Source organism: Varanus komodoensis, unplaced genomic scaffold, assembly GCF_004798865.1.
Source record: "Varanus komodoensis strain SLA01 unplaced genomic scaffold, ASM479886v1 scaffold24, whole genome shotgun sequence".
Taxonomy (NCBI): domain Eukaryota; kingdom Metazoa; phylum Chordata; class Lepidosauria; order Squamata; family Varanidae; genus Varanus; species Varanus komodoensis.
Window position 1 is genome coordinate 19,524 of NW_025335641.1, and position 22,621 is coordinate 42,144.

Sequence of the window (22,621 nt, forward strand, 5' to 3'; positions counted from 1 at the left end):
CAGATATGAGGTACTCTAATGGAAAAAATAACTGCCACTTTTCCACACCCATCTTTTTAAAAGTGTGTTGGAAAAACATTCAATTCCCTTGATGACATCATAATAATCAGATATGCAAGTACCAGCCCTGTCCAAAGGAGTTGATCAAATGTTTTGGCTTAGAACCAACATTCAACTTTTTCAAAACTAATAAAGTAAGTCTAACTATAGAACAAAGGCATATATTTGTTAAAAACTGTTAAGATACCTAACATTTTGAAACTCAACATACACATTCTGTATAGGGAAAATGAAAAAAATCACATACTGGGAAAATATGTACCTACAGAAAATGCAATGTAAAAACGAAATCAACCTGGAAATGTGTCTGAAAAATGAATGCAATAATTACTGTTACTGTATAATGATGATTTTCACAAATATATTAAGAAGATAAAAACCATTCTAATACAATTCAAGGCACATATAAAACTAGAGATGAAAATTTTCCAGGGCAAGTGATCTGGCTCCAAAATAAATACCACTGACAAAGTTGTGTGAATTTAAAGACAATTTGCAACTTTTGCTTCACAGTGCCCAATGGAATTCGACTGTGTTTGCAAAACCATACCTGCTGTAAAAGTTTACAGCCAGCAAATTATCTTTGGTCCCTATTAATAAGAAAAGTAGACTTTTACAACCTCTTAATACTGTAGGTATTTAATACACAGAAAGCAGGCATAGGAACAAAATGCATACTGCCAAGAACAAATAGAAAGAATGTGTGAATTATAAAGTTACAGTCTCATTGAAAGAAAAATGTGTTGCATACTCAAGGATTCTAGCTGTCAAATTGTACTAAGGGCACAAATATATTTAATAATTTCTTCACTGTGTGCAAAAGGTGACCCACTGTTTGTTTGGGAAGGGACAAGCACAGAGTCATAGCCAATTCTCAAAGTCTGCCATGGTCCTACAGCCTACTCCCACCCCTGAACATATCGCAATACGACTTCCAAAGGAAGAGTGGGTATTCCTCTCTTGCTCTTCTATCATAACCCAACTACTGGAGAATGATACAACTTCTGCTCAGCCCAGAAACTAAACTGTCTTTTCTCCTGGTCCAGGCAGGACTGTTTATAGGAGTTATAGCAGGCTTATATATCTCCTGTTATTTAAAGCACAGGACCTGTCAGGCTTCACTGCTGCAACATCAGCCTGCTGTATGCATAGTAAAGGACAAAATTGGGAGTGGGGTCACATGGGGTAAGGAGAATACACTGCAAGATCCTTGACAGCTAGGCAGTCTTATGGGAAACCATTATCTATGTATGCTGAAGGTTAACCTGCAGTTCAAAGCTTTCCTGCTTTAACCTGTCAAAATGACAAGCATATTTGCATGATTAATATACATTAAACCTAACTGATGATTGTTATATTGAAGCGAAATTACTAAACTAGTTACAGATGAAAGCTTTAGAATAAGTTTGGAAAACTCTACATGATAATTAGCAATGTAAAACAGGTTAATTTGAAATGCATACAGATAATCTATTTTGTAATACTACCTAACTGCCATAAAAACTAATTGACAGTTTGTACACTCCGCTATGTACACTAGTATCTCTATTTAATAGAAAACATTTTATTTGATATAATAATTAACTGAAAAGTTTCCATTAAAGGGCTATAGAAAATCAGAACTGCTAAAATTCAAGTACTGAATCCGTTTCAAAAACAACCACCCCCACCTAGTATCTCTTTTGGAGACAATTTCAAACTCCAGCCATTATTCAAAATTATAACCTTAAGTCAAGCTCCTTAATGACAGGAAACTAAAGTTTTACTTTTCTGAGATAAAACTAAAGCATCTTCTCAAGTAAAGCAACATTCAGCTAGGAGTATTCTAAGGCAAATATAGGATTTTTAAAAACCATGGAGTTGAATATAACAACAACCCAAAAAGCAGAAGCCATGGTTACCATAGTTACACATACTCTTTGTTGTGTTTCAATGCCACATGATCTGACTCAAAGAAATACACATCGGGTTCTTCCTCCTCATCCTCTACAGCATGAAGATTGGCACTCTCTTTGGCAGATGGTAGGGATCCAGTAACAAGTTTAGCCTCTGAGGGTGGTTTATTTTGTCCATTTATACAGTCCTCAGAGTCACAACCTTTGTCTTTCAAAATAATTTCTGTGTTCATAGGAGATCCATTGATATTAGCAATACTTGATTCTACATCCTTTTCAGGGGCACTATGATTGTTCTCTTCAAGCTGTCCATTCCCTCTACATGGAGAGTTATGCTTAGTAGGGCTACCTTTTGCTGGGCCCACCCTCCATGGTGAGGTTCTCAGTGTGTATCTGTGTTCTTGAGATTCTGTTGCCGATGTAATTTGGGATGAAACGCAGTCCAAAACAGAGTTTGGTTGTTCAGGTTCACCTGAGACTGATGCACTGTCATGACAATTGCCAGCATTGCTGTTGGTATTTTCAGACTGCTCCTTTGAGGCACTGCTGTCTCCCACTACATCAACTTCCTCCTCAGAATCCCTTAATACAGATGACTGGATTTCAGAAAAGGACCCTGTACCCGTACCTGACTCATGTGCCTGATCAGTAATTCCCTCAGGCAAACAATTATTTAATTGCTTATGGTCCTCTAATGTTAACTGCTCTTGTGAATTTGTGCAAGGCACACTGTGGTCTACAAAATTGTCCTCTTTACTTCGGTTGAGAAAAAATGATGAACGGGCCAATGTATTTCCATTTTCTGCTACAGCTTTTTCCTTGGCTGAGCAGGAATCAGTATTGTTCTGAGTAGCATTCCCATCAGGGTGACAGTCATCACACTTCGTATCATCTGAGCCTCTCCCATCAACTCCATTGATAGTCTGACAACCTAAAAGTTCTTCGGATACTGAAGAACTATTAAATCTTTCTGTGCAAGCATTCACCTTTTTAACTTCCCTTTTATCACTATAATCCAATATAAGACATCGACAAGCTCGTTTAGTCCCTGGAGTGACTGCAACATTGTCTGATCCGGAGCTCTTGCGTTCCAATCGTTCCTTTCCTGTTTTAGAGGGCAGCACTTCTTCTGAACTATTCTGCACCTCTGAACGTAAGCAGCGTTTAATTCTTTTTAAAACTGGTGAAACAGTTTCCACTTGTTTCTTGTCAAAATTCTCCACAATTTGTTTTTCAATACTTTCCTTTTCTGAAGTTGAAAGTCCTCTCTTTCTAGGGCTTACCCATGATTCCCTAGAATTTTGCTGTTTCCCGTCATTGGTTCGTCCACTGTTATTTCCCTTCTGAGTCTGCACAGATTCTGGTTTCTTCTTTGGTGATCTTGATCTTACTTGTGGAAGAGAAGAAACTTCCTCTGGATGAGCAATGCTACGGTTTCTTAAAGTTCGGCCACAAAAATTTTCATCCAAACCATTTAACCCCACTGTTGATCTTGTGACACGAGTAGATCGAGAAGCAGCCATACTATGGCAAGTCCCTAAAGTATGTTCCTCATGATCCACTCATTCGGAAACCTTCAAAGAAAGGTAAACAAAACAATGAGAAAAAGCATTAAGTAGAAATTATGCTAACAGACTACTAGATGAGGATCTCTACTATTGTGATTTCCTTGTTCTGGTAGCAAGATAAGCATCTTAACATTTTTACCACACATTTACAGTATTTAATGCTACAATATTGCTACTATTTACATACACAGTAGGTCAGGGTAAGTAGGAAGCAGTTCCTCAGATGTTTTGGGCTTCAGCTCCCTCATTCCTGATCTTTAATCAAGCAAACAAGGGCTTCTGGTAGCGAATGTTTTAAACATCTGCACATCTACATTCTACCCACCCTCATGGATCTGACACTAAAGCAGATGATGAAGATCAAAATAATCTTTTTAAACACTGAAAGCAAGAATAATCTAGAATGATTATCTACAGAAAATATTGCTTCTAAAATTGAGTGAAGCAAAGGAAGGACTTCCAATGCATTTAAAAGAAGCTAACAATTTTCCCATCAAGTTTTAACCACCCATTTAGCTTCTACTTCAGATAACAGCATCTAACAACTGTTGACAGAATATATGAAAATGATACACTAGTAATCTATGCCTACCCTTAACACCAAAGCAGGCTATCCTATGAGAAAAGATCTAAAATTCTGTCCAGAGGCAAACTAAAAACAAGTTAATCATGTCTTCATTTCCCTTTCTAACATTATTTGTTCACCTCAAGCCGAGAACAGAGTATACTGATGGCCTCATTATTTGGCTATGGCTGTAGGAAATTCAAACAATTAACAGTTATCTTCTCTTAAGGATCACCAGTAATATTAATATTAATAAATACAGCAATGCAACCAGCTTAATGTAAAATGTCCATCCAGAACCCTGACAGAGACTGTATCAACTCTATTCCTTATACTAAGAATGGTCAACCTTTGGAAAACTTTATTTTGCTATCAGAAGGAGTGTTACACACACAAAAAATCAAGGGCTTTTGACTAACACCCACCCCCGCTTGAAAAACATAGTTCACATAGAATATATCCTTAGTTCAGAACTGGTCTACTGAAAGAAGAAATAAAGACTGTGGTCAAACTAAGAAAATAGGTTACAATTCTATGCACACTTTGCAGGAAACCTTACTGAACCCATTGAGACTTTTTTCACAGTAAGCATGCATCAGGTTGCACTGTAACTGATGCTTTTAGATAACAAGCTATGGTTTTGGGTTGTTGTTGTGATGAAAAAACCCAACATTATGGGTTGCTTGGGGTAAGACAACCAAGAATTGTAACGCAACAACAAACCATGAAGTTAAGCAACATGGATTCTGAAAATGTTCCTATGGTCAAAACCAGTGATACAAATTGTCCATATGAAATTTGCATGGATATTTTTACCATGCAAATTAAAGGTAAAGGTAAAGGTTTCCTCTTGACGTTAAGTCCAGTCATGTCTGACTCTAGGGGGCAGTGCTCATCTCCATTTCCTAGCAGAGGGAGCCAGCGTTTGTCTGCAGACAGTCTCCATGGTCATGTGGCCGGCATGACTAAACACCAAAGTGTACGGAATGCTGTTACCTTCCCACCAAAGTGGTACCTTTTTATCTGCAAATGCAAGTATGCTTTCGAACTGCAAGGTTGGCAGGAGCTGGGACGGAGCAATGGGAACTCACCCTGTTGGGCAGATTCGAACCAGCGATCTTTCGATCAACCAGCACAGCAGTTTAAACCACTGCGCCACCTGCATCCCTACCACGCAAATTAGGTTAATTCAAATTGTAAAAATTAGATAACTTCCACCAGAAAATTACTAAAGAGTTATCTAATTTTGCATGCTTACTAAATATAAGTAAATATAGCAGTAAATATAAGTAGCCTGAGCCGCCACACCCAGCTCATTTGCCACCACCAACCAACACACAGCGGAGCAGAGTGGACCCCCCTCCATCACTTCTCCCTCCCCCCTCCAGCCAACCATCGCTTTCTTATTTGTGTCATTGTAAATGGTGCACAGCAGGAAGAGTAGTGTCTACAGCAGCGATGGCGAACCTATAGCACACATGCCACAGCAGGCACGCAGAGCCCTCTTTTTGGCCCGAGTCAAGTCGCCTCAGCATTGCTCCAGCAGCCAAACATTTGATAACAGCACACATTGGGGCCATGCGCATGTTAAGAAAAGGAGTAGTGGCACCAGGCAATGATGTCACAAGCCGTGACTCATTAGCCACAACTCACCTGAGCTTTCGCATGGTCGGTCAGTGCACTGCTAAGGAGATATATATATATATATATATATGTATTTACTTCAACTGGCTGTGAGTTGTTTTTTCTAAACTAAAACCTCAGTTTTCAGGTTTTATTGCAGTGCTGGCACTTTGCGATAAATAAGTGGGTTTTGGGTTGCAGTTTGGACACTTGGTCTCTAAAGGGTTCACCATCACTGGGTTATGGTTAGAAAAGCGAGGTGTCCTGGTATGATGTTGATGGTTGGAATGTTTTTAGAATGGGCAGAAATGATGAGCGGTGCAGAAAAAGCTACTCAAGCACGGCTGTATCAAAATGGTCCTATTTTCTATGGAACTTTAGCCCTATATTAGAGTTAGGGGTGAGCACCAGGGCAGGGCTAGGGTTAGGAAAACAAGGTGTCCTGGAATGCTTCTGATGGTTGGAATGTGTTTAGAATGGGCAGAAATGATGAGCTGTGCAGAAAAAGCTACTCAAGGAAGGGGTTTTCAAAATTGACCCTTTTAATGGAACTTTACCCCTATATTAGGGTTAGGGGGGTGCACCAGGGTAGGGTTAGGTTACAAAAATGAGGTGTCCAGACATGATTTTGATGATTGGAATGTGTTTAGAATGGGCAAAAATGAGTTGTGCAGAAAAAGCTACTCACGGATGGCTGTATCAAAATGGTCCTATTTTCAGTGGAACTTTAGCCCTGTATTAGGGTTAAGGGTATGCACCAGAGTAGGGTTAGGATTACAAAAATGATGCATCCTGGCATGATTTTGATGGTTGGGATGTTTTTAGAAAGGGCAGAAATGATGAGCTGTGCAGAAAAAGCTACTCAAGGAAGGCTTTTTCAAAATTGCCCCTTTCAGTGTTATTTTATCCCTTTATTAGCGTTAGGAGAGTGCACCAGAGTAGGGTTAGGCATGTGGTTGCAAAGCTATGGTACACTTCCCACAGCGGGCATGCAGAGCCCTCTCTGTCAGCATGCGAGCCAAGTTGCCCCAGCATCACCCCAGCAGCCACACATCGGATAACAGCTCACATAGGGGCCACAGGCTTGCTCAAAAAGGAGTAGCGGCGCCAGACAATGACATCAGGAGCCACAACTCGTTAGTCATGACTCATCCAAGCTTTCACATGGCCAGTCAGTGTGCTGTCAAGGATATATATATATACACACACACACATATATTTGCTTGGACTGGCTGTGAGTTGTTTTTTCTAAACTATAACCTCACTTTTCAGGTTTTATTGTAGTGTTGGCACTTTGTGATAAATAAGTGGGTTTTGGGTTGCAGTGGGGTGGAGCCTCCTCTGCTGGGGCCTTCTTCTCGCATCCAAGTGGCATTCAAGGCAGTAGCCATGGGCAGTGGCTGAAGGGTAGCAACAAAGGGCAATGCTCATTTGGCACCCACGCAACACTCACTCAAGGTGCTCAGGCTAGAACTTCTGACTGATGGATTTTGTAGTTATTTCTGTTGGGTTCTTTAGTACTTTAAATGTTTGATTTTATTGTATGGTTGTGTGGTAAGTCTTTTATTATTGAATATCTGTTTTGTATTGTTGTCAATACAGTAATACAAAACTGTTGTCAGACTAATTCAGTCTTCCCTTTCCTGATATTCTCCACATATCTTGGACTACAACTCCCTGCATCATTCAGTTAGAAAATATACATACATACATACATACATACATATATTTAGGGGACTTCTATGCTGCCCCATTTGCTGAAGCCTCGGGCGGCTCACAACCATAAATAGATATAGATATATAGACCATGTAATCCAACACAATTGGAGAATACCAGATTGGAAAAGGATTCTAATCAATATTAGCAACCCAAATCATGAGCATGATATACTAACAACCACTCATGTGCGTTACTGAAGTTACTACACACAGAGATATATATGTGTATTTCAACAGTATATGTGTTCTCCACATTTCTAGGGATAATTACTTGAAAAAACATGAATTTCAATTACCAAGCTTGCTTAATACTGTATTTGCAATTAGCATACATTCAACTGATGACTGTTTCCTTTACACATTCATATAATTTCTGTCTGCAAGGGGGCCCATCTCTAGTCAAAAGAATATTGAGAACTTCTAGGGCAACCAGAAATAAATGAAAATGCTAGATTCTGGAACAATGGTGGAGTTAACATTCTGACCAGGTAGTCTGACCTGCCCGTCAAGAAATTAGCATTCCTGCTCATTTCTGGGATTCTTGTGAGAAGCACAGATCTTTTCTGCCATGGGACCTCCTCATTCAAAAGAACTGGCATGACTCACTGTTTTGCATAACAGAAAGACATACAGATAAGGCAAAGGTATAACCACATTGTTGGATTCTACGCATTTTTACTAATAGACTTAAGAAATGGAAAAACTTGTATATAAGAAAATTTTCTAGCCTAGCATCACTGGTCCACATAGTTACTGGTCCACTGGTCGGTCTCTCTTGCTCGCTCGCTTGCTCATGTGAGAGCTAAAATGTCACTTTTGTCAAAACTTTGAATAAAACAACAGATCTCCAAAAAAATTAATACACTGTAATCATGGGTGGGTGAATGGGGGCGGGAGCGGGCATATTGTCTCTCGGCTCTGCCCACTTGGCTACCTGATACAGCCAGGGAAGGCCAGGGAAGAGGTACACTGTGGTCTATAGGAATTTTCTCTCTCTCGAGGCTCCCTCTGACTCCTAATCTATAGTGCTTGCATCTTGTATTGGATCAGCGGGACAGATTGTGGATTCTGTTGGTGTACTGTCCACCTAATGACCTAACAGTCTCCCTACCTTAGCTGACAGAGGTTTTCTCAGCTGCAATGTTGAGATCCTCCAGGCTGCTGGACCTGAGGAATGTCAACATCTATGCCGCAGGAATACTGTCTGGGGCAGCTCAGAATTTCTTGGACTCCATTACAGACATGGGGCTATCTCAACTTATTTTTGGCCCAATGCATGTAGCAGGGTACACTCACGTAGGCAAAGGATAGTGATCTGATGGAGGTAGACCTTGAATTGCTCCCCTTCTCATGGTCAGAGCACTGCTTGTCGAGATTTAGAGCAATGGCAACTTTCCCATGCTGCAGGGGTGGGGAATCCATTAAAATGGTCCACCCCTGGAGGCTGATGGATCCAGATGATTTCCAGAGAGCTCTGGAGAATTTTCCAGCTAATATGGCCGGTGTTCCTGTCAAATCCCTAGTTATTCTCTGGCATACAGAGATGACCTGGGCGACTGAGATGACTACTCCTCTCTGTAGTAGAGCTCATACAACTCTGTGGTATACCCTGGAGTGTAGAGTGATGAAAATATTCAGGAGATGGTTTGAGTGCAGATGAATGAAAACTCCTTGTGAATACAATTAAGTCCTGATTTGTGTTTACAGTCAAATATATTTGAAGGTAGTGAGAACAGCAAAGAAGTAATATCTGACTGCATTTATTTAATCTTCTATTTGCTACCCAGAAGAGCTCCCCACAATTGTCCAGGGCCTATTACATGTTGGCCCCGAGGACCAACCATCAGAGGCCCACTTTAATAAGTTTGCTAGGCACTTCCAGGACAAAATCTCTGCACTCACCTGGACTAGGCTTGTATCAGTGGAATCAGGCAAGATATCCAGAGTACGGTCTGATCTAGTTCTTTTGGACGAGTTCTTGTTAGTACAGCTTGAGGATGCAGAAAAGGCGCTTGGCGAGGTTCATGCAGCCAGGTCCATACTGGTTCATTGCCTCTCCTGGTTAATAAAAGCCAGTAGCGCAAAAACTGCCAGCTGGACCAATGAGCTGCTTAATGCTTCTCTATGAGAAGGAGTGGCCTCGGGCCACCTGAAATAAGTGGTGGTTAGAATACTCCTGCAGAAACCCTCCTTGAACCCAGAAGACCTCAACAATTTTAGGCTCGTGGCAAGCATCTCCTTGCTGGGCAAGGGTCTTGAGCAGGTGGTGGCCAACCAGTTCCAGGCACTCTTGGATAAGACTGATTATCTGGATCCATTTCAGTTAGGATTTAGGCCAGATATTGGCATAGAAGCCGCTTTCTATAATGTACAATGACCTATGCCAGGAGAAAGACAGTGGAGTGTGATTCTGTTGGTTTGCCTAGACCTCTCACCAGCTTTCAATACCATCAACCATGGAATTCTTCTGGGGTGACTGTCTGAACTGAGAGTGAGGGGCACTACATTGTCATGGTTCCATTCTACATCTACTTGGGTGGTAAGTTCAAAAAGGCGGTATTTCGGGGATACAGTTCTGCCCCTTGGGTTTTTCAATATGGGGTTCCACAGAGGTCAGTTCTGTCTCCTTTGCTGTTTAACATCTACCATTGAGTGAGGACATGTGGAGTTAATTATATGCTAATGACAGCTCTTTCTCCTTTTCATCTTCAGCAGGTGAAGTTGTGGATGTGCTCAGAACCAGTAACTGGCCATGATAATGGACAGGATAAGGATTAACAAACTGAAATTCAATCCAGACAAGACTGAAATGCTATTAGAGGGTTGTTCTTCTGACCGGATGGAGAGAATTCAACCTGTTCTAGATGTGGTTGCACTCCCCTTGAAGGAGCAGGTTCATAGCTTGGGGGTAGTCTTTGAACTATCTTTGTCATTTGAGGCCCAGGTGGCTTCAGTAGCTCAGAGTGCCTTCTACCAGCTTCAGCTGCTGGCTCAGCTACGCCACTACCTGGACAGAGGTGACCTGCTATCCATGATCTATGCTCTGATAATCTTTAAGATAGAGTCTAGATTCAGCTAGATTCTAGGTGACTCCTAGCTGAGCTATCAGAGGAAGTTGCCCCAGCTGGTCTCTGGAATACAAGTAATCAAGCTCCCAGGAGCAAGTGATCAGAGGGAGCGAACAGGGAGAGCAAAGAGGGTTTGGCAGCAGAGTTGTAGTGTTAGAAGAGACAAGGGCAGAGGTAAAGGGATGATGGGCCTGTACTAGCTGAGCAGCAGTCTCTTCCAAATAGCTATGTGCTCCTGAGAACTGCAACTAAGAAGGGAATGGCCTGATTACTAGCAGTAGCTGTGTGAGTAGAGATTCATTCTGGTTCCTGACCCCTAGCTGAGTAGATTAGAGGAAGCTGTTCTAGGGATTCTGGGATACAAGCAGCCAAGCTCACAGGAAGCACAAACAGGAGTTTTGCAGCGGAGTTTGGTGGGAAAGGTCTGTAACGTTTTCTCTCTTCTTCTCCCTTAGTCCCCCCACCACACACACCTTTGTTTTGGCCCTCGCAAATAAACTCCTATTTACTGGTAGGACTGTGTTGTTAACCTTTAGTGAAGACAGGATAAAGCACTGGTTGTTACAAAAGGCCCAACAAGGTAGAATCAAAAAGTTAGCAGAAAGAATGGACTGAAAAGACTCTCCAGTGCTGGTGAACTGTAACATTTGTGCAATGCCTGTTTTCCTGCCAGAGGTCAACATGGCCTACACATGCAACAAGTGCAAGCTAGTCACACTATTAGAAGCAACGGTAGGAGCACTAGAGCACCCTCAAGATAATAAAAGATGATAAAGATTTTTTAGACAGAGCAGTGGAACTGCAACAGTTATGAGTATTACAGAAGTAAGAAGGGGAGAGAGAAGAGCATCTGTCCTTCTTTGAGTGGTGATCTGTGAATTCATACATATGGCCTCTGCACGCATGTGTGGGGCCTGTTTGGGAATATGCCAAAGCTACTAAATTGGTAATCAGTGAAAGATCCTCCCCCTGGGCACACCCTGATGCACGGGAAAGACTCCCTCCCTATTCCTCAATGTTGAAGTAGTGAGACCACCATCATGCCATTCTGTCCCCTGGGAGGACAACTGATAGTGATAGGGTTACACCAAGATGGGATGGTGAGTAGGTTTGTGTGAATGTGAAGGTGGTCACTCAAAGAATGACAGTTACAGATAAGCAACTTGCCTTTCTTCTTTGTGATCTATCTGCATCACACATGGGGAACTGGAAAGCTTACCTCGTGGAGGTGGGTGGTGTTGCTACCATAGGACTGAGGACAGGACTACCTGCTGAAGGCACAGTCAGCTCTAGTCCAGATGTCAAGGCAGTTGTGCCCAAGGATCAAAAGGTTTGACCATGTTACTGCCCTGCAGAAATCTGTCAGCAGCATTGTGGCATTGAGGGCCATGGAAGTGGCTGTCACTTGAGTGGAGTGAGCATGTATTGTCCTGGAAAGCTGAAGTCCTGAGAGCTCATAGGCTTGGGAGACTGTGTGCATGGCCCATCTCACTAGTTTTTGAAAGGAGATGGAAAGTCCCTTATCCGCACTGCCAAAGGTTACAAAGAACTGTTATGAGCATTGTAGCAGTTCAGTCCTAGACTTGTAGAAGATCAGGACCCTTCAGATGTTGGGGATGTGGAGAGCTGTCTCAATCAAGCCCAATGCAGTTGAGAAGATGGCTGACAGGGCTACATCCTCATTAAAGTGACAGGCAGAAATCACTTTGGGTCAGAATGAGGGGTTGGGTAGGAGCCCTTCTTATGAAAGATGATGTCCTTATGAAAGATGACTGGAAGAAGGACAGATCAGTAGCAAAGTGGGATGAGGTGATAGCCACTAGGAATGCCACCTTCCACAGTTAAGAGTAAAAGTCAAGGGTGGCCATAGGCTTCAAAGGCTTCTGTGAGGGCTTGAAGGACTGAGATGTTCCAGGCCAGCATGAGCAGTCAGATTGGAGGGGGTAGTTTTTTGAGGCCCCTGAGGAACTGGTAAGAGGGGTGAGACAAGGTGGAGTACCCTTGTATTGAGGCATGGAAGGCAGAGATGGAGGCTGCAAATACATGGATAGAGGCTATCTTAAGACCCCAGTGGAAGAGGGAGTCCAAGGATAGGATAATTTGCTGTATGAGGGAGGGCAGCAAAGGAGGTAAAAGCACTCCATTAAGTGCAGTACAAGCACTGAGTAGTTTGTTTCAGTGCCACTTCCAGCACTGGGAGAAGATCATCTGGCAGAGGTGTTCTGCAATCTAGTAGGGTTGGATCCTCCACACTGTGAGGTAGAGGATATGGATCTCTGGGTGAAGGACACTACCTTGGTCCCAGGAGATGACACTGAGAGGGAAATACAGAAAATTCCAGTTGGACAGATCCAGGAGGTGGCGGAATCAGGTTGTCTGGGCCACCAAGGCGTCTCTAGGATGCAGTCGGCTCAGTTACAACAAATCATAGAAATATAGAAACATGGCGAGTGAGAAGGGGCCTCCTGGGCCATCTTCTCTGACCCGCAGCTCCAGCCGGAGCCGGCTCCACTCATGACATGCCTACCATGTGCATGTCCAGCCTATCCAGGAACACCCTCACTGATGGGGCTTCAACCACCTCCTGCAGAAGCCCATTCCATACCCTGGGGGTTCTAACTGTCAGGAAGAACTTCCTGGCATCCAAATTGAACCTTGGTTTGCTCCAAGGTTTGGAGCTTTGCTCCACTGGAACACATCCTGCCCTCCTCTGCAGGGGAAAACCGGTCTCTACCGACCTCCCTGTGCCACCCCCTCACGTACCTATATGTCACCAACAGATCCCCTCAGAGTCTCCTCTTCCCCAGGCTGAAAAGACACAGTTCCTTCAGTCCTGCCTCATATGGTTTTCCCAGCAATCCAGCCACCATCCTCGTGGCTCTACACTGCACTGATGCTAATCTGGCTATCTCTTTCCTGTAATGTGGAGCCCAGAACTCAACACAATTCGCAATACTACAATAGAGTGGTAGTAATACAGAGGAACCTTGGCACATGAACATAATCCGTTCCAGGACTCTGGTCATGACCCAAAATGGTCATGAGCCAAGTTAAATTTCCCCCTAAGGTTCAATGTAAATAAGGTTAATCCATTCTGTAACTATTTTTTTAATCAGAAAAATGTGACGCAAAGTGACAAAGAACAACAAAGATAGCAGCCACCCCCCCCCCCCCCCAGCACAAATACAGCCATCTCCCCACCCCCGCCGTCATTCCTGCACATGCCTGTCATCCTGGTGCACTGGGGGGAGGGAGACATGGCACGATCGCAAGTGCGAACAGGGTGTGCAGGGGGAGGGAGAGACGGGCGCGAACGCGGGCGCACTGGGAGGGGGACGGGCACAATCGTGCGGGGGGGGGGAAGATGGCTGACATTGCAGTTGCGCTCCTGCAGGAAAGACAGGCGCAATCATGGGCGTGCTCCTGCAGGAAAGCCAGGCATGACCTCAGCCATCTCTCCCCCCCCCCGCCCCCAGCACAATCGCGGCCATCTCCCCACAGGGGGGGCGGGGCTTGGGGAGATGGCCGCAATCGCTACCCAATGCGGAGTTCATGACCGGAGTGAAAATTTGGTCGTGAAGAGAGGCGTTTGTGAGCCGAGGTACCACTGTACGTCTCTCAATCTAGAATCCATGCCTCTGGCTAAGCAACCAAGGGTGGTGTTTGCTCTCTTGACTGCCACGTCACACTGCTAATTCATGTTTAGCCTGCAGTCAAACAAGACCTTGCACTTATCCTCACTGAATGCCATCCTGTTGTCTCCTGCCCACTTCCAGGGTCTGTCCAGATTCTTCTGGATCGGAAGTACCTGCTCCTCAGTTGTGGCCACCACCCTCATTTTAGTTTCATCTGCAAATTTGATCAGCAGACTGGTCACCCCCTCTTCCAGGCCATTGATGAAAAGACTGAACAGGACCGGTCCCAGGACAGAGCCCTGGGGACTCCACTAGTCACTGGCTGCCAACCCAATGATTCCCCACTAATTGTTACCCTCTGCTTTCCGTCAGTCAACCTTGCCCTAATCCATCGGACAGTGCACTGGTCTCTCCAAAAACTCCTCACTTTCTCAACCAGGATATCATGGGGCACTTTGTCAAAGGTCTTGCTGAAATCCAGGTAAACCACATCCCCTCCATCAAGCTACCTCGAAAACATGTCATAGAATTCCACAAGGTTCATCTGGCAGGACCTGTTTTTACAGAAGCCATGTTGCATGGCCACCAACTTCCCTTCTCTAGGGTTACTAGCTCTCTCACTATTAAGAGCCTTTCCATTGTCTTTCCTATAATGGATGTTAGGCTAACCAGTCTTTAATTCCCCATGTCCCCTCTACTACCCTTTTTGAAAATTGGGACCACTGATGCCACCCTCCAGTCCTCTGCAACCTCACCTGTTCTCCATGAGACCTCAAAAATGGAGGCCAACAGGTGCAAGAGTACCCCTGCCAACTCCCGAAGTACTTTTGAGTGTAACCGATCATGGCCCAGCATCTTTGTAACATTCAGTGCCCTGAAGAGCTCAACTTCTAGGGGAGTGACTCTGTGCCCCTAAATCTGTGCCTCATCTAATCTCCTATGTGGATCTCCCCCATCCTACTTTGGAGAGACCAGAGGCAAAATGCTCATTTAGCATCTGTGCCTGTTCCCTCACATCAGTCACCAAATCCCCTTCTTCCTTATTAAGCGGTCCCACCACCTGTCTCCCCTTCCTCTTGCTATTTACTTGTCGACAGGATCCCTTCTTGTTGCTCCTAATATTCTTTGCAAGTCTCAGCTCGCAATCAGCCTTAGCCTTGCGAAGAATCCTTCTGCAATGGGCCTCCTCCTCTCAGCACCCTTTTGTGCACTTGCCCCAGTATTCATTTCCCATATTTGGCTATGGTTAGAATTTCTGACCACTGGATATGTTGCCTGAGGCTGATGGGAACTGAAGTCTTAAAATTCCAGAGGGCTTCAGGTTGAGGAAGGCAGTACACTAACTAAGTGACATTCCACCTGTAAGAGTGCTAAAAAGTTAAGTTCTTTCAGGACAATTATTTGCTCAAAAATATTTTCCAGAAAGCTTCAACATCTATCTGCTTCATTGAGATAGTTCTATTCCCACTACACCTTTGATGATCTTTTAAAAATATGTATTTTTGTGTCTAAAAACCTGACAGGTCCTCCATAAATGTGTCAATGTCATGGGACATGGGCATAATGTATTATAATTTCTGAAAAATGTTAACAAAAACAAATTATAAAAGGAAGGAAGGATGGACGGACAGATGGAAGAGTCAATAAGTTTCAACTGCTCATTCACAAAGCTCAAGTTAGTAAAATGTGCCCAATGTCCACAAAGTTATTCTCTCAAGCCACAAAAGCTATGAGGTGTGACACAAAAATAACTGGATTAGTAATAAAAAGAGTATTTATTGATGAGTTACAGCATTCTGAACATTGTCCCCTTCTGTATACTCCCCCTCCCAATCTCTACTCCACTCCATACGTATTTTCCATAGATTGAAACAGTGCTGGAAGTCTTCTTGCGTTAGGCTCTTCAACAGGCTTGCCTTTTTTTCGTTCACTTCATCCATTGACGCAAAACGTGTTCCCTTCAGGTCACTTTTGATTTTCAGAAACAAATAAAAATCACAGGGAGTGCAAGTGGATGAATAAGGAGGACAATCGAGGACAGGAATGTTTTTCCACTCAAAAACTGCTTTACGGAAAAAGCATTGTATGCGGGAGTGTTGTGATGGTGAAGCACTCACCCCCCTCTCCATAAATCAGGCCTCTTCTTCCTAACTCTCTCTCGAAGGGTTTTTAGGATCTCCAAATAGTAAGCCTGATTGACAGTTTCCCCTTCTGGAACCCACTCTTGGTGGACGATACCATGAATGTCAAAAAAGACAATCAGCATTGCATTGAATTTGGAAGTCATTTTTGCCTTTTTCATTCTCTGTGATGACAGGGTTTTCCAGTACATGGACTGTCTTTTAGTTTCAGGGTCATATTGAAAAATCCATGTCTCGTCACATGTGATAACATTTTCCAAAAAACCGGGCTGCTCTTCAATCGTGTTCAAAATGTAAGCACAAAATGTTTTTCCGGCACTCGTTTTGTTCGGGTGAAAGAATTTTCAGTACCATTTTTGCACAAAAGGTTTGTCATGTGAAGTTCTTTGTGCAAAATGCATCTCACTGATTCCCTGTCAATACCAGCCAACTCTGAGTTAGCCCAAACACCTAGACGATGATCATTCCGAACAATCTGATTCACATTTTTGATGTTTTCATTCATCCAAGACTAGTGTGGGCGACCCGGGCATTCAACGTCTTCCACGTTTTCTTGTCCTTCCTTGAAATGTTTGTGCCACTCAAAAACTTGTGTGTAACAAACTGCTATCACTGTACACTGTTTTTATCATTTCATAAGTTTATGTGGCCATTTTGTTAAATTTCATGAGAAACTTGATGTTGATTTGCTGTTCGATCCCCCCCCCCCCGGCAACATTATTATGGCAACACGTGCAGTGAGTGTAGTTCGAATACTGACTGAGCTATTCATAAGATATACCTAACCGGTTGGCGGTCTGAGAGGGCGTGGAGGAGATATACCTATGATGTACGTCTAGCTGACTGACCTTCAGACAATTTTCCAGGAAAACCCTAAGTGCAATCCTGTTATTTCTGTGTCTCACCTCATATGTCTACTGTCAGCTGGACAATTAAGTCACAGCAGCAAACTGGTGCAAAGCAATTACTACAGCTGTCAACAAAGGTGGTATAGAAATCCTATCCCCATTTCCTTTAATTGTCAATATATGCCAATAATAAACTGACGCATTTATTATTTATGTAATTAATTTCTATACTACCCCTAAGCTTGCAACAGCTCTCTGGGTAGTTCACAGTGTCAGAACACACATACTCACACACATCAAATAAACTCAGTAACATTAAAATCAAATATACATACTACAAAAACAACAGGAGGCCTACAACAGCCACATTCAAGTTAATCCAAAGGTACAGCAGAAAAATAAATACAACATAAACACAAGAATTAAAATTGGTTTTAAAAGAATTAAAATCATTTATCTAAATAATTTAAACAATTTAACTAACAAAATCTTGTCAGTCATCCCACCTTAATATCTCTTCCCTGCCCCCTGCACTTCTAGTCCCTTTCCTTACTCTTATTCACACCAAGTCCCAGCCAATTCCTTTTGGATAACAGCCCGGATGGCAGTAGGGACTAATAATAAAAGCACAACTGAGCCCAAGGAAGAACTGGGTTAAAAACCATTTCTTTCCTTTGGGGCTGAGGTATTTGTGATTGGAGAGAGGAGGAGTGTGTAAATGGAACAGTCAAAGTCAATCTATGCATGTCTTTTCAAAAGTAAGTTCTACTGACCTTTCATTTAAGCAGACATATGATTGCAGCCTTCTAAAAGATTGGTATGGAAAAATAGATGAGAACAGGAACAACTATGGAGCAAGCAAGGGTCTTTGCCATAAGGTAGATTAAGATTTCTACTTATCTCCCTGTGAAAACTACCCAGCCTAGCCCTGCCAATATCTGTGTTTGAAAGGAAACTTCACATTTGACAGCTAGCAGAAGCGTAGGCCAAACTGGGGTTAGATGAGCTTTTCAGATTTTCTGAGTACCCAGAGCCTGCTGGAAAAGGTGGGGACACTAGGAATGAAAGGGGGAACACTAAAAACTTTGGGAATGTCACTAGATAGGGGGACACTCTCCACCCATGTTTTGTAAGCAAAGAACTTCCCTGGCTTTTGACAACTTGTTTTTTGACAGCTGTCAGGACAGCATAGAGCATATAACCTATCTGAAGTCTCTCTAGGTCAATGGCTGCTTGATGCCTGCTGCACCTTAACAGTAGGCACATCCCAGGACACTGGTGAGGTGAGGCTTCCCATGTCAGATCTTCACAAGTGCACGCCTCCACTCTTACATATGACAAAGTAATTTAAAAAAATGAAAATATTAGTACTAATTTCTTGCACCTAAAAAAGGGAAGTAAACTAGTGGCAACTCCTCCAGTGTGCTGCTTGGGCATTTTGGAAGGGCTATCACTGGCTATCAGCTCAAAGGTTACGAAAAGTGCTGTCCTTCCACCTGCAAAAAAGGAAACAAAGCAATGGTGAGCTCAAAAGGGCTCATGATCAGTGGAGAGGACACTTAGCCAATGATAGCCATTCCACTGAATTGCCTGGGCATCAATGAGGCAGCTGTTACTGATAGTATCTCCAGTGAACATGCCAAGAGGCTTTTCTCTTAATGAGCAGTTCACTTTACACTATCCTATACCTATGATGGGGTCAGTTGCCTAAGTTCAGATAACACAGCAGCCCATCAAGGGAACAACAATCCTTATAATGGGATCTTCATTTGCATTTTTCTGCAGCTTCTGGCACCTCCCTCCATTTATTGCTTCCTGACTCTTCTGCTAGTTAGTGGATGAGGAAGATGGAGAAGAGGATTTTTAAGGTGGGTGACTTTCTGTAGGTTGTACGGTTTAAAGAAGGCACAATTCTCAGTTATACAAAAATTAACAAATTTAGATATTAACAGATGTAAGTATTAGAGAACAATTAAATCTTGTTCCTCCCTATTTTAAAATAATCTAAAATATGGAAGAGTTAGAGCGTCATATCTGCATGTTCCCAAATACCGGGAAGTATTTTTGTTTACTGACTTCAATGTGCTGCCCTCAACAAATAATTTATTAATGAAGATCAGCATTTGTGTGGAACTGGAGCAACAGTGTTTGTTGATTGTGTTCTTTTGTACAATACTTTGTACAGGGAGAGCAGAGAGAGGCTCTACTAAGAACACTCCTGAGACAATATTCTCAAGATACAGTTCTGTTATGCTTAAGGTATAATTTAGAATATAAACTGAAGTCGCTATTCAAGCATACCACCCACAATCATCTAAACTTGGAGCATTACAGGCATCCAATGGAGGACAGAACAAATATACAGGTGAAAGTAGTCTTTGCACTCCTCCTGCTCTTCAACTCAGCTAAACAGCCAATTTCAGCCCACTGCTGTGAGCATTCACTTTCCTTTTTCCCTCTCTAGCAAAGTCAAACAAAATCTTAGAATCACAATTATTTTATTAAAAGTTAATATAATAAAGAATATAAATTAGAGTACTGTGTCTTTGAGATACAGAAGCATCTGATCATGTAAGCAGCTGAATACAAACTGAAATGCCCCCTCCTTCCCTTTTTTTCAGTAAAGCTTCTGACCCAATCCTCAGAATAAGACAAATTCATCTAAACAGACTGTAATGTGGGAAAGATGCCTGCCCCCCACAAACCATCTAGCTGAAGTGCTTCAGAACAAAAGAGGATGATGTGCTGCCAGGATACCTCTTATCTTGGAGGCAGCTTGTCCCCCCCACACCCAGCTCCTCTACAACAACCCTTAACTCTATCTCTGAGCCTGCTCTTGAGCCAGTGCATTTTTTTTTTTTTTTTTTTTTTGGTGCCGGCTGCAAGAGAAAGTGTTCCCATCATGAAGGACCAATTTCAAGGCAAGAACAATTTTTCAACCTTGGGGCTGGGTGTCCCCCAAAAAATTCTATGATTGCCTAGACACTGTCCAGCTACCACAGGATTCTGTTTTGAAATTTTTTATAAATCAGTCAACTCAGGAAATAAGTGGCTTCCCTTTTAAAACTCATTAGTTTTATCTAAATATTTTAACTGCTGTATTTTTTAAAAAATATTAAAACTCTGATTAGTCTGTGACCATAATAAACAGAATTTAAAAAAAAAGAATACCTAAAACCAGCTATGGTTGGCAGTCCACATTTACACAATGCAACAACCCACAAAGCCATAAAGTTTTGTCATGTTGTACAATCATAATGAGCAACAACTGGAACAACAGAAAGATTCCATAGAGCTCTGCCAGTACAACTTTATAGAATGACACCACTGGATATTGCCCACTGTATGTTATCTTGACACTGCCACAGTATGCAGTGAAACCTGTGCATTATCCCACTTATAAACCAGCTATACCACCAAAGTTACAAAACCCCAGAGATGGGTTTTTGGGACAGGGAGAGGGAAGGAAGAAGGGAGAAGAAACAAGTTACACAAGCATACAAAGTATCCCAGTAGCACTTAACACTCATTCCTTTCTGCACTGAGGCTAAATACAGTGGTACCTTGGCTCACGAACTTAATCCGTTCCAGACTCTGGTTGTGACCCAAATTGGTCGTGAGCCAAGTCAAATTTTCCCCTAAGGTTCAATGTAAATAAGGTTAATACATTCTGTAACTATTTTTTTAATCAGAAAAATGTGAAGCAAAGTGACAAAGAACAACAAAGATTGCGGCCATCTCACCCCACCCCCCCAGCCCCCTGAGCACGAGCACGGCCATCTCCCCTCCACCTAGAGCATGAGGGCAGCCATCTCCCCTGCCCCACCCAAAGCACAAGCGCAATCATGGGGGGGGGGGAGAGACAGGCACGATTGTGGGTGTGCTGGGGGTGGAAGACGGGTGCAATCGTGCTGGGTGGGAGATGGCCGTGATCATGGTTGCACTCATGCAGGAAAGACGGGTGTGATCATGGGCATGCTCATGCAGGAAAGATGGGCGTGATCTCAGCCATCTCCCCCCCCCCCGAGCACAATGGCAATCATGCCCGTTCTTCCCTGCATGAGCGCGACTGCGATTGTGGCCATCTCTCACCCAGCATGGTTGTGAACTGAGGCATTCATGCGCTGAGGTACCACTGTACATCAAACAGCCAAAATTGTCTTCTTAAGTGTTCTGCATGGCTGGATGTGCCTAGAGGTGTAGTCTTCCTGCCATGTATAGGATGCCTGTTATCCTCCAATTCTGGAGAATTACAAGACGCCTCACTGGACTGTGCTGTTTGTATCTATGCATTTGGTTCTGAACAGCATTAATGTCAGCTCCTCAGTTTTATTCTTAACTGTTAAGTGTCCCCCAAAGTATGTCACAAAAAATCCTAGAAGGAAAAAACACTTATATCATTATGTGTACCTCACTTCTTCCTTTAAGAAAGATTAGATTTATAAGCCTCATTTTCCTATGAGATGGAGTTACTGTTTTGTTGACATGCTCTAAATGTTTACATTCTGGGAAATGTAGAATATATTGCATAAGAAGAGCTTTTTCAATTGCAACCAACAAAAATACAGTAAAATGAAATCAAGGTTTCATTTTACACACACATTCTAGATATTCCAAAGTTATATTCCTTTAAAATTAAAGTTCAGATCTATTTCCAAGAAATGGCCGCAGCCTAAACTGTAAGTTAATGGAGTAAAAAGGCAAAATAAACCTCTTCTTTATGTTCAATTCTAATGCTGATGAAAAAATATTATGACTACAGTGCTTTCAGCAAATTAGGAACTATTTGTATTGAAAAGTACAAACAGCCTAACTTATTACAAGTTTAATCATTTTCTATCCAGGGCCCTCTTGCTACAAGGGTTAAATGGCAACTGTATTTTTAATAGGTGTCAAGTTTCAGCTGCCAAGCATTTAAGAAAAGGGCTTTACAGGATTCAAGAAAAGTAAGACCCCTGGAGAAGCTTGGTGGTAAGGGTGGAAAAAGAGTGGATGTGCAAGTCGTATTTGAGTAACATAACCTAAATGTTGATAATTAGAAAAATAGCTACCAAATCTTTCCTTTCTGCTTTTGTGAGAACTTTCCTATAACGTGCAGCCTCTATTAAATCTCAAACATCACCATGACTATTCCTATATGTTTATGAAATGACTGAACATAATGCTACCTACTATTGTCCTACTAATAGAAGCAAAGACATCACCCTGCCAACAAAAGTGCGCATAGTCAAGGCAATGGTTTTCCCAGTTGCAATGCATGGCTGTGAATAAGGAAGGCTGAGTGGCAAAAGAATTGAGGCCTTTGAATTGTGGTGATGGAGGAGACTCCTGCAAGTCCCTTGGACTGCAAGGTGATCAAACTGGTCAGTCCTAGAGATCATATGATCTGGCCAGGGCAACTTCTTCTTCCTTCTCTTTCTCCTCCTATATTTTTATTTTATACTGATAATTTTAATTTTATATTTGTAAATCAATGTATTTTTTGTATTTTTGTATTTA

At 42.5% G+C, this 22,621-nt stretch overlaps 1 protein-coding gene across 7 annotated transcripts in view; it reads right to left on the minus strand.

The window, feature by feature from the left end:
* The window catches only part of ZZZ3 (zinc finger ZZ-type containing 3), a 54,590-nt gene that overhangs the window by 19,517 nt on the left and 12,452 nt on the right, over nt 1-22,621 (minus strand). For all 7 annotated transcript variants that reach the window (XM_044432322.1, XM_044432315.1, XM_044432318.1 and 4 more), the window contains one exon: nt 1,977-3,529. In XM_044432322.1, the coding sequence (XP_044288257.1) occupies nt 1,977-3,478 (1,502 nt within the window). In that variant the 5' untranslated portion in view covers nt 3,479-3,529. The remainder of the gene's footprint in view (nt 1-1,976; nt 3,530-22,621) is intronic.